Here is a 13,337-nt window from a genome sequence, read left to right on the forward strand (position 1 = left end):
GGAGTCTACCACATCTATGCTTCTAGGTTAAAGCGAACTACCATCGCAGGTCTAGTCCTCACATCTGTGGACAACAACTCTGCAGGTGCGACCTTGCAGGAGTGAATGTGCACCTGCGATCAAATCTTGCACAAGTGTGGAACACCAGAACCAAAACTGCTCAAAGACATCAAAATGCTCCTAAAGCCTTTGAAAATACACCTGAGCCACCCGGGACCTCATACAATCATACCAACAAATTTGACTACCTAATACAAACTTATCCAAAGGTTAAAAACACATATAAATAGCATTAAATCTAAGAATCGAAGATCAAAATCATTTTCTTCACTTTCCACCCTTCAAACTTCGTCGGACGTGTCTGAATTATGCTTGGACAATACAGATAACAACCAAATTATGCATACAAGTTACAATAAACTAAGTGAATCCAACCAAGGTCTCAAAACCATAATAGGAGTCTGATAACTCCAAATTCAATTTCCGGTTAAACCTATAAACTCTCCAATTCTTCAAATTGCCAACTTTCGACAAATAGAGCCAAAACCTTCTAGGAACATCCAAATTCAAAAAGGAACATATGCCCAATTTCAAAATCACCATACGAACCCATTGAAACCATTAAATCCTAATTCCGAGGTTGTTTACTCAAAAGTCAAATTTTGGTCAACTCTTCCAACTTAAAGCTTCCGAATTGAGAATTACTCTTTCAAATCAACTCTGAACCTTTCAAAAAATTAAAACCAACCACACACGCAAGTCATGATATCATATGAAGCTTCTCACCTTATCAAAATGCCAAACGAAATACTAAAGCTCAAAACGACCGATCGGATTGTATTGTAAACCCTCAAGAAAATTGTCTTGTTATTATATCATCGGGAAAAGTCTAAGTTTGTAAAATAATTTTACTTAAAAAAATTTATTATCCAATTCAAATAGTCATCCCTTGAAAAGGAATCGGGCCACAAGAAAAATCAAGGGGAGAATATTTCTACCTAATTATTTTTTAATTTTGATTATTTTTCAATACACATAAAATAACAAAACTAAAATAGTATAAAACATCACTCAAACACTCTCTCTACCCAACAATTAAAATTATGCATTATCTCCAATATAGATCATAAATAATATGAGGGTAAATGTAACTCCCTGGTAGGCCAAAACTGAAGTATTAGCAGTTGATTGGGTACTCAGACTTCTCCTGAGTATGATCCTTTGTGCGGGTACCTCACACTTAGTTTCAATTATCTAGCTTACTTTTGCATACTTCCAATGGATTTTCTTTCCATGCTTATACTCATACGAAACCAAAATTTATACTGCAAAATAACTCAATAAAATATAAAAATAAATATAAAAGAAAGTAGTAAAGTTGGGTTTCCTCCCATCAAGCGTCTAATTTAATGTCGCAGCATAACCTGAACCATTTTTTGCCTCCACTTCGAACTAATGAATTGGATCCAATGTTTTGATTCAAGTTTGCGGATATGGTTCTGGGGTGGCACAAATTCTTGCAAGCTAACGATAAATTATCACATTTCACGCTTCTTGGCCTTGAAACGAGGAATGTTATTTCTCCTAGACAACATTGCAAATTTTAGAATGTTTGGCTCGTCTACCTTTTCCCTTGACTCTCTTTTATACACGTAGGGATCCACTCTCATTTCACCGTCCGAAGACAATGTAGAGAAATATTTGGAATGAGGTCCAACATGATCAAATGCTTGAATTTTAAGCTTGTCAACATCCTCAACACCAATGATACTAGAGTCAACTAAATTTGTATCCTGAATGTCCTTGGCTGATTATAGTATCACTTCTTTAACATGGGCATCCTCAAATTCTAGTTGTTTAGGTTGTTGGTGATATACTCTTAATTCCTCCATCAAAGTGTCAACCGATGACTCTAATTCACACTATTCTTGGTTATCCACAATATTAACGTGTTGAACATTAAAAGCTTTTAACAATTAACTAACTTGAGTCTTTAAGTTGTGCATAGTTGCCTCTTGCCTTTGTATCTTTAATTTTGTCTCATTATTTTGTTCCACAAGGCATAATAACATATCCTTGATCTCCCTTAGGCCAGCTTCCCTTGGTTCTTTGTTCCTATTAACTTCATAAAAAAAAATAGAACTATCATAATACGGGTTTGGGGAGGATAAGAAATACAAGCACAAACATAAAAGTGACTATCTTGACCACCACACATATCACACACATTACATACATAAGATTAATTTGGTGCATATAACTCATTCTTGAAATATTTTCATAATTTTGTCACTGGTGGTTTCCTCCACAATATGCATAAGGAAGACCAAAAGTAGAACTACTATAATGATCCGACCGGTCATTTTATGTATTTGTGCCCCATTCCCCTATTTTATTCTTCATGTATGTGTGTTTTTGGTATTGTGACTTGCGGTGTTGGTTGGTTTGGCTTCGGGAAGGTTTGAGAGTGAATTAAGACACTTAGTTTTATTTTGGAAGCTTAAGTTGTAATAGTTGACCAAGGTTTGACTTTTGTGTAAACAGCCTCAAATTGGTATTTTGATGGTTCCAATGGGTTTGTATGATAAATTTGGACTTAGGCGTATGTTCGGAATTATATTTGGAGGTTTCTAGGGTATTCTGTCTATATTCACCAAAAGTTTGCAATTGTGGGATTGGAGAGTTCATAGGTTTGACTGGGGGTTGAATTTGATGATATTAAGTCAGATTATCTTTTCGAAACTCGGCATAGGTTCGCAATGTCATTTGGGACTCGTGTGCAAAGTTTAGCTGGAATTTGGATTGGCTAGGCTTGAACCGAACGTTTGGCTTGAAGTTTGGAATTTGATGAACTTAAGAGAAGCTTAACATGTGTTTTGATCGTCAATTCTTGGTTTTGTTGATATTCGTTGTGTTTTGAGCATTGTGATAAGTTTTGATTAGGTATTGGAACTTGGTGGCATGATTGGACGGGGTCCCAAGGAGCTTGGGTTTAATTCAGAGGTTGTTTCAGACCACTTTCCTTTTGTTTGGAGTTCCCGATCTTCAGATTTTTACCCGTGCTTCACAATCACGGAGCTTGTCTCGCAATCTTGAAGAAATGGGATCGTAAGTAGGGCATCGCATTCGCGAAGAGTTAGAAGCTGGAGCTACGCGTTCACAATCGGTGACCGTGGTTGTGATGGGGAGACGCCAGGAAGAGGATTAGCCTTTGCGTTCGCGAAAGGGGTCCCGCATTCGCATAGTCTAAGCTGGGCCAGGCCCGTGTTTGCGAGTGATTCTTCGCATTCACAAAGATGTGAGTTCTTCTGGGAGGTGTTTGGCCTTCGCAATCGTGGAGGATTTCACCCGACCCCGAAGGGTATGCCTGGACAGACCACATTAAGTTGAAATTTTAGGACTTTTACCCACATTATCATATTCTGAGCCCTAGACTTCGAGAGTGGGATATTCTGAAGAGCAAATTCTATACAACTTTGGAGGTAAGAAATTTAATGTTGGATTTGACTTTATATCATGATTTCTATGGATTTCTACACCTAAAAGCTTGGATTTTAAAAAGAAATTTGGGATTTTGACAAAACCTTTGGAAAGTGAATAATTATGATTTGAACCATGATTTGGTATAACGACCCGGCTGGTCATTTTGTGTGTCTTAGCCCCATTTCCCCTATATAATGTTTTACATATATGTATTTGTCGTTATGTGACTTAGGAGGGTGGTTGGTTTGGTTTCGAGGAAGTTTTGGACTGAGTTGAAACACTTAGTCCCAAGGTTAGAAGCTTAAGTTTTAAAGGTTAACCAGGTTAACCAAAGTTTGACCGGGAGTTAAATTTGATGGTATCGGGTTCAGATTATGGTTCTGGGAGTTGTATTGGGTCCATTGTGTCATTTGGGACTTGTATGCAAAATTTGAGGTCATTCCGAATTGATTAGACATGGTTCGACATGAGTTTTGGGAAGTTGGAAGTTGATTAGTTCTTTAGGCTAGAAATGAGGTGTGATTCGTGATTTTGATATTATTTTGTGTGATTTGAGGCCTTGAGTAGGTTTGTATTATGTTATGGGACTGGTTGATGTATTTGGATAGGGTTCCAGAGGTCTCGGGTATGTTTTGGTTGGATTTCAGATCATGTTGGATTTAGTTGGCATTGCTGTAGTTGCTGAATTCTGGTGTTTTCGCATCTGCGGAATTTTGGTCGCATATGAAAAGCCGAAGAAGCGGCCAGTGTTGCACAGAAGCGGTAATGGACTGGAGGTAGGGGAAATCCATTGATGTGGGGATTTTTCGCAGAAGCGGATGCGCTTCTACGGTTGGCAGTCCGCAGAAGCGGACACACAGATGCAATGGAGGTTCCGCGGATGAGATTGGTTGGGTGGTTAAGTGAGACCGCCTATGCATGATTTTCTTCCGTAGATTTGGAGCCACAGATGCGATATTTTGTCCGTAAATGCGGAAATCATTCGGCAAGTTATATTATTTTGAGGGTTTGGTCATTTTTCACTATTTGGAGTTGTGGAGCTCGGCTAGAGACAATATTTGGAGGGTTTTTCGCTAAAATTGAAGGGGTAAGTAAACTCTATTTGATTTTATATTAGATATTGATTTTTCATGGATTATTACAACTAGTTTATGTGATTTAAAGGAGGAATTAGGGTTTGGCCATGGTTGTTTGAGAGTGAAAATTGTTATTTGGGGGCCTTTTTGAGGTTGGATTATATATTCGTATTGGAACGGGTATTCAGGATTTGTGAGCTTTGTCATGTTCTGGGGAGGCGGACCCGGGTTTTACTTTTTGGGTTGACTTTGTATATTGGAATCAAGATCGTAGCTTTATTGTTTGGGGTAGTTTTCTATGGTTTTTATTGATATTATTAAGTTATTTTTGCTAGATTCGAGCTGTCAGGTGGTTGATTCACACGGGGAGGGATTTCTAGAGTATTGATTTTTCTTGCTTGAGATAAGTATCTTATCTTACCTATCTTGAGGCACTAGTTTTCTGAGTTATTAGTGTTGGCTACGCATTATGGGTGGGGCACATATGAGGGGATTGAGCCCGTGTGCGTGCACCACATGCCATTGATCTAGGCTATTATATTCCCTGAATTGATTGCTATACTTCATGTTATCATGCTTCTGATGTCGTATCCCCTTTGTGAGTTAATTAAATCTTGTTAGAGACTATTTGTTGGTTGATCTGTTGTTTAAACATGTTAATTGCTAATCTTATTGCGTAATCGCCTGATTTGAACTATAGTAGTACACTTCGCACATGCCTGCACCTCAGCATGCCACTTATATTAGTCGATGAGTATGTAATTGGATATCCATTGTTTATGTACATGTATTCTTGTATGTGCTTTCTGTGTGATATGGACTGTGTCGATAGCACGTGAGTGGTCTGTCTATATATGAGTTGTGATAGCACGTGAGTTATCCGTGTGGTGGTTATATATGGCACGTGAGTTATCCGTGCAACATGTGGTTATATATGGCACGTGAGTCTCCCTCTCATATTTCTCTCTTGATGGTGTACTCACGGTATGAGGAAAACTGAACAGTGTTTGGTTTGGTTATTGCATTTCTTCTCTAATTGCAATTTCCTTGGATGTATACATGTTTTATTCACATATCTTATTTATATGCTAGATGAGGAATGTATACATGCCTTTTTGTGCATATCTTCTCTATATGCTGGATTATTAGATGATACAGAGTTGATCACTTTATCTCTTGTGTACTGAGATGATTTTATCCATGATTTACGACTTGATAATATTATTGTTCTGTACTTGTGAAATTTATGAACTGAGCAGGTTATTAGGTAGTACCATTGATAATTCTTGCCTCTGTTACCTCGCCGGGGTTAGTTATGATACTTGCTAAGTACATGGGGTCAGTTGTGCTCATATTATGCTCTGCACTTAATTGTGCAGATCCTAGTGCTGGACCGAGCCGTGAGTCACTGTGATTTGTTGCTGAGGTTTGCAAAGAGACGAGGTAGATCTGCATTTCAACCGCAGTCTTTAGCATCTCTTTCCATTTTAGTGTTGTTGTTTATCTTTCAAACAGTATTTTCATTTTATATTCTAGACTTGCATTTCTATCTTAGAGCTCATGACTTTGTATTACTAGATCTGGGTGATGTTATGTATCGATGTAGTTATTTATGTCAGCTAGCTCTGGATTTATATTAATTCCGTTAATTCTATTTTTATGTTCTATATTTGTTATATTTTTCTTACCTGGCAAGTGAGTTAGTCGCTATCACGACCTCTTGGTGGTTTTGGGTCATGATAAGTTGGTATTAGAGACCTAGGTTCATAGGTTCTATGGGTCATGAGCAAGTTTAGTAGACTCTTGCGGATCGATATGGAGATGTCTGTACTTATTTTTGAGAGGCTACCGAACTGTTAGGAACCTATGAACCTAGGAACCTTTAATTCTTGCCGTGCAGATTTGTTATTTATGAAGTTTGAACCTCTACTCTTTTATTCTCTCACAGATGGAGGGGACACGTTCAGCCAGATTCGATGAACGGGCACTAGTACCTCCAGTCAGGGCTACGAGAGGTCAGGGCCGAGGTAGAGCCTGAGGTGGTTCCTGTGCTATGGATAGAGCAGCACTTATGGAGCTCCTAGTTGCTCTAGCAGTGGAGCAGGTTCCGGATATTATAGAGACGATGGGACCAACTCAGACACCAGTGTTACCTGTTGCTATATCGGGTCTTCAGGAGACTTTAGCTCAGATCTTGAGTGTGTACACGAGTTTGGCTCAAGCGGGTATGATACCAGTTGCACCATCTACCTCTCAGGCTGGGGAGGAACCCAGACTCTCGCCGCCCGTACATCGGAGCAGTTAGCTCAAGGTTATCAGACACTGGGGGTTTTGCTAGTTTAGCCAGGTGTTGCTGCTCGGGTCGAGGCTCGATCATATTTGACTGACGAGGAGCAGAAAAGGTTAGAGAAATTTCTGAGGCTTCGTCCTCCCCAATTCATTGGAGGAGAGTTAGAAGATGGCTAGGGTTTTCTTGATCAGTGTCACCGGATTCTTCGTACATCAGGTCTTGTGGACTCCAATGGAGTCTACTTCAGTATTTTTTAGCTGACAGGGGTAGCCTACATGTGGTGGTAGACCTGTAAGTGATGCAGAACAACTGGCGCAGCACCACGCACATGGCATCATTTTTCAGTTCTATTCTTAGAGAAGTTTGTTCCCAGACTCGCAGAGAGAAATTATGTAGGGAGTTTGAGCATCTACTCTAGGAGCGCATGATTGTGGCCCAGTAAGAGATGAGATTCATGGAGTTGAAACACCATATGGTATTTTTGGTCCCTACTAAGAAGGAGAGGATCAGGAGGTTTGTTGATGGCCTCAACTTTGGTCTTCGATATGGTATGGCCCGAGAGCTCGAGACGGATTCAAGATTTGACTAGATGGTGGAGATTCCTAGACACTGGTGGGTGATTCTATTGTGTTTTATCGTGTATATCGATCTTCTGTGGTTACCATCAAGGCTTATGAGACTAGAGTTGATCTTTTATTGCTCAGTATGGTTTATTTTGAGGTGATTTTGGGTATGGATTGGCTGTCTTCATACCATGCTACTCTTGATTGTCACGCCAAGACCATGACAATGGTGATGCTGGGGTTGCCTAGGTTGGAGTGGTGAGGTTCACTTGGTCACACTCCCAGTAGAGTGATTTCATATTTGAAGGCTCAACGGATGGTTGAAAAGAGGGTGTTTGGTGTATTTGGCCTTCGTGAGAGATGTTAGTGCTGATACTTCTATTATTGGGTTAGTTGAGTAGTGAGGGAGTTCTTAAATGTGTTTCCTGCAGACCTGCCGGGCATGCCACATGATAGGGATATTGATTTGGTGTCGGGAACTCAACCCATCTCTATTCCACCATATCACATGGCACCAGTAGAGTTCAAGGAATTGAAGGAGCAGTTATAGGAATTGCTTGATAAGGGTTTCATCAGGCCTAGTATGTCCCCTTAGGGTGCACCGATACTATTTGTGAAGAAGAAAAATGGTTCTTTGAGGATGTGCATTGACTACAAGCAGTTGAACAAGATTAGTATAAAGAATAAGTATCCACGAACGTATATTCTTGATTTATTTGATCAACTTTAGGTGTTAGGGTATTCTCGAAGATTGACTTGAGATTGGGGTACCATCAGTTGAATATCAGGGCTTTCGATATTCTTAAGATGTTACGAAAGAGCAGTTATTGCCGTTATGAGTTATTAGTGATGTCTTTTGGTCCGAACAGTGCCCAGCATCTTTCATGCATGTCACGGCCAAATTTAGGATCGTGACCGGCGCTTAGGAGCAAGTGCTCCCAAGAAAACCTTATCGGTATTTTACAGAAAAATGGACAGAGTTTCCCTTGTTTCTGGACTATCCAAAAAACACTTTCAGACTCAAAATCAACAACCAACCATCCTAATCAAACCAAACAATCAACAACTTATCAATTAACCAAAACAAGTCTCCACCATTACTAATCAACCTACTAACAACCAAAAATACTAATTTATCTTCAAATGCGATAAGAAAGTGCAATACTCATCATAAGTCTGTAATAATGAAACAATACTCATGACACTAAAAGAATGACTATGGAGTTACTCTAAGAGTTAAAAAAAACCCATAACTATAAATAAAATCTCCGCCCACGCGAACAAGTGCGAGGCTCACCTAGAACTATCACCATATGCACTCTAATTAACGAAATCCTTGTCTGCGTCAACTGATATCTCTGTAAAAAGAATAGTGGGGAGTGAGTTTCTAGCTCTGTGAGTAATAACACTTAATCATAAAAATAAAACGCCCTCTAAAAAATGGCAAATATAATCAATCTATTCATGTGCTTCCTGTAAGAGAAATCAATTTAACAAATTGATAATAAACTCGGTAAATACTGTGTCATAGCAAATCGTTATATTTGGGAGGTTTTTAGAAAAGAATCATGTAATCTATATCACTGTATGGACCCCTTCACAAAATGAGTCAAACATAACTGTAGGTCCCTACTCGAGGAAAAAACTATAATTGTATGCTAGTTCTAACTTTTCACTAGTGAGGGCTATAACTGTACTCGGTAATCGGTAAATACAAGGTGCACCAGGTCTAACGAACCCTCCGTTAGCTACGGGATCCTTCAAAGTCTCCTCTCATTTATACTTTTCTTTGTAAACAGTAAATATTCCCATGAAAGCATTTTCAAAATAGTATAGGGCATTTCAATTCATATCAAATTATGTAATCCAATTTCGGTAACGGTAATCATATCTCAAGTAACACTAAAACATGTCTTGTAACAGTGAGAACATTTTAAATAACTGTAAATATCTCAAGTAAACTATTCAGTACTATATCATGTAAAGGACTTGTCCCACGTGCAATTTCAAATATTCAATAACACATTTTATTTTCAAAATAATGTATTAAACCATGCAGGTTATGCAAACACAAATTGCGGTAAGATTACTGCTCACAGTACTCGTATCGAAATACCAAACACTTTGCCTCGAGCAATCCATACAACTTCCTCAGATCAATCTATAATCACATCATATCAAGCTTGCGTCAATTTTTTAGTTTAAACTAATTCATAACTAATTTAAAATATATATTAACCCTAAGAGGTTCATGTTTGATCATCAATTTGCCGAATTATATTTACCCATACTATGAGTAATTCAACTAGTCCATAATCTATAACCTTTTAGCCTATTCATATAATATACCCGCATGGATTTCTCTTAGTTCCCTAACCTCCTCTTCTAACTCATAATCAAATCCCACATTATTTTGCGTGGTCTCGCGAGGAATCATGTATATAAACTACTATTATTTCAAAAGAAGGAAAATATATGTATTTACCTGGGGCTTATCGATGAGACTAAAGAATATATGCTAATTGTTTGAATGGAAAAGGTATTTTGCACGAGGCACACCAGAAACCCTTTCCCTCTTTTTTCCCTGTTGTGCGTTGGCTAAAAGGTATTTTCTCTTTTTTCAATCCCTTTTAGCTTCTGTTTTGGTTTGAGCCGCAACTTTGCTGCGTTCCCCTTTTCCCTTTTCCTTTTGCTTTTGGCCATAGAATGGGCTTCGGCCCTTTTTGTTTCAATTCCTTATCATTTTTCCTTTTTTTTAATTTGTTTTGTTGTATTAGTTAGTTCTTTTTTTTTTTGTACTTAAATTATTTACTAAGTATCCAATATGTCCTCATTTAAAATATCGGGGTACTACATTCTCCCCACCTTATAAAATTCGGTCCCCGAATTTTATTGAAGTACGTACCTATAGACTGAAATAAATGGGGATACTTCTCTTGCATATCTTTTTCTACTTCCCATATAGATTCTTTAACTCTATGATTTCTCCATAACACTTTAATGATCACAATTTCTTTTAACCGTAGCTTTCTTACTTGCCTATCAATAATATCCATCGGCTCTTCCTCGTTAGATAACTTCTTATCGAGCGGTATAGTCAGTTCTTCAAGCACCTGAGATTAGTCTGATATATATTTTCTTAGCATTGAGACATGAAACACTGGATGAATAAAAGACAACTCAGGAGGAAGTTCAAAACGATAAGCCACAACTCTCACTCGGTCTAGTATCTCATACGGTCCTATAAACTTGGGGATCAACTTGCCTCTTTTCCCAAACTGCATCATACGTTTCATAGGGGAGACGCGTAGGAACACTTTGTCCCCAATTGCGAACGCTAAATCTCTTCTTCTCTTAAGACTTTTATCTACTTTGAGCTGTGAGAAATCTCTGTTTGATCAGCTGGACCTTGTCAATAGCTTCTTGTACTAAGTCGGGTCCCAATAAGTTAGTCTCACCAGATTCAAACCATCCGATATGAGAACGACATCTTCTACCATACAATGTTCGTACGGTGCCATTTGAATACTGGACTGAAAGCTATTGTTGTAAGCAATTTCAGCTAAAGGTAGATAAGCATCCCAACTACCTCCAAACTCAAAAATGCAAGCTCTCAACATCCTCCAAGATCTGTATAGTACGTTCAGACTGCATGTTTGTCTGTGGATGAAATGCAGTACTAAGATCTACTCGTGTATCCACTGCTTCTTGAAACGATTTCCAAAAGTGTGAGGTAAATTGCGATCATCTATCATAGATGATGGGTATCAGAACTCCGTGAAGTAGGAAAATTTTGTTCATAAATATCTGTGCATACCTCACTCCACCATATGTGGTCTTCACTGTCACAAAGTGTGCTGAATTTGTCAGTCGATCTACAATTACCCACATAGAATCATAACCTCTAAGAGTATGGGGTAGGCCAATCACAAAATCCATGGTAATTCTTTTCCATTTCCACCCTGGAATCTCAATTTGTTGTAGTAGTCCTGCGGGTCGCTGATGCTCAGCCTTGACATGCTGGCAAGTCAAACAGCTAGAAACAAAGTTAGCAACATCTTTCTTCGTATCTTCCCACTAATAAAATTGCTTGAGGTCATGGTACATTTTAGTAGATCCAGGATGTATAGTATATTTAGAGTTGTGGGCTTCTTTAAGAATAGCATGCCTCAACCCATCTATGCCTGTGACCCATAACCTGTCACCCATTCGAAAAACACCATCACTTTCAATAATTATATCCTTGCTTTTACCAGCTAAGGCCTCATCTCTATATTTGCATAATCGCTCATCATTATATTGACTAGCCTTTAAGTACGCTACATCAGGCTTAACCAATAGCCAATAATGTCTTTGAATTTTTTTCACATTGAATCTAATACGTGTACCCTATAGTTTATGCATATCTTTGTCCAGAAGTATCTTTACATGAGCTATATGGCCAAATTACCATAGTTTATTTTCTTGCATAAGCCATAATATTTATCTTTCCCGAATAATATAAAACGATACAATTATATCTTCAGTATTTCCCCTCATTAGCATTGCTAAATATTTATATCACTGTTGGTTTTAAATGTATTTCAGGCTCTTGTGCTAGGTATAAATCTCATAGGTTTCTTCGTATGAATAGTGTCTCCAAATCTTAAAAGAAAATACCACTATGACCATCTCCAAATCAAGAGTGCCATAATACGACTTGAGTTCCTTTAATTTCCTTGAAGCATAGGATATTGCACGACCATTTTGCATGAGAAAGTATCCTAATCCTACCCTCGAAGTATCACATAACATCGTGAATCCTCTAGAGCCTATTGGAATAAGGCTAACATTGGTGTGATTGTCAAACCTGTTTTGGGCTTCTGAAATATCGTTGTACATTCCTCCATCCACTGAAATTTAGCGATTTTCTATGTTAACTTGGTGAGTGGTTGTGCTATCTAGAGAAATGCTAGGCAAATGCCTATAGTAGCCCGTCAATCCAAAAGCAATATCTGTAGGAGAAATGAGCTTTGACCATTTATGAACTTCTTCTATCTTCTTAGAATCTACCATATTTTTATTCTTAGATACCATGTGTTCTATGAATACCACCGAGTTTAGCTAAAATTCACAATTGAAGAACTTAGTAAAACGTTGATTTTCCGGCAGCATCTTTAACATATTTTTCAAGTAATTCTCGTGCTCTTCCTGGGTACGAGAATATACTAAAAATTATGAATTTTGTTTTTCAAAAATAACTTTGAACACCATATCCATTATTTGTACTGAGTACTAGAGGCAAACATCGAAATACCTTTCTTTCTTATAAGTTAATGAAAACCAGACTAAAGATCAATGGCTCCTTGTAACTGATCAAACAAGTTATCTATACAAGACAATGGATATTTGTTGTGTATTGTTATCTTATTTAATTATCTGTAGTTGGTGCACATTCTTAAAGACTTATACATTTATTTCAAACAATATTAGTGTACCCCATGGCATAACACTCGATATGATAAAACTCGTATCCAGTAAGTCTCGAAATTGTTCGTTAGCTCTCTCAACTTGATTGGTGCCATATGATATGATTTACGTGATAGGTGTTAAATCAATACCAAAATCTATTTCTCATATTGGAGGTAGTCCTCATAAATCCTCAGGAATATATTAGAAAATCTCTCACTATGATACTTTTATTTTTGACACTAAGTTTCACATCTCTTGGATCTCTTTACGAAAGTTACGAGACCCTAATCATTCTTATTCAATAATTGTAGAGCATTCTTAAATGATATAATCTCGACTATCACTAGGATATAATTCTTTTTTTTTTTACAATTAGGTTTGCAAGATATGTCAATCTAACTACCTTCCCATGGTAATAAAAGGTAATGTAATAAGATAATAACCAATCATACCTATAAGCATGCCAAAATTAAC

The 13,337-nt window shown here is 37.8% G+C and overlaps 1 protein-coding gene across 1 annotated transcript; it reads right to left on the minus strand.

Moving 5' to 3' along the window:
- Window positions 1-1,538: 1,538 nt before the first annotated feature.
- LOC138901442 (uncharacterized) lies at window positions 1,539-12,467 on the minus strand. The gene is made up of 6 exons (XM_070189206.1): window positions 12,333-12,467; window positions 11,604-11,801; window positions 11,230-11,432; window positions 10,871-11,072; window positions 10,318-10,525; window positions 1,539-1,807 (listed from the first exon to the last, which is right to left on the minus strand). Exons 1-6 carry the CDS (start codon window positions 12,465-12,467, stop codon window positions 1,539-1,541), a joined length of 1,215 nt encoding a protein of 404 aa, XP_070045307.1.
- Window positions 12,468-13,337: the final 870 nt, after the last annotated feature.

Source organism: Nicotiana tomentosiformis, chromosome 11 (assembly GCF_000390325.3).
Source record: "Nicotiana tomentosiformis chromosome 11, ASM39032v3, whole genome shotgun sequence".
In the NCBI taxonomy this organism is placed as follows: domain Eukaryota; kingdom Viridiplantae; phylum Streptophyta; class Magnoliopsida; order Solanales; family Solanaceae; genus Nicotiana; species Nicotiana tomentosiformis.

Excerpts from the sequence above, each read along its gene's own strand:
- LOC138901442 (XM_070189206.1), bottom strand. The coding sequence starts at position 12,467 with ATGGTAGATTCTAAGAAGATAGAAGAAGTTCATAAATGGTCAAAGCTC. Across the intron at positions 11,433-11,603 it reads GAATGGGTGACAGGTTATGG|CATGTCAAGGCTGAGCATCA; the intron begins GTCACAGGCATA and ends TTGACTTGCCAG. Across the intron at positions 1,808-10,317 it reads CCATTTATTTCAGTCTATAG|CCAAGGACATTCAGGATACA; the intron begins GTACGTACTTCA and ends TACTATAATCAG.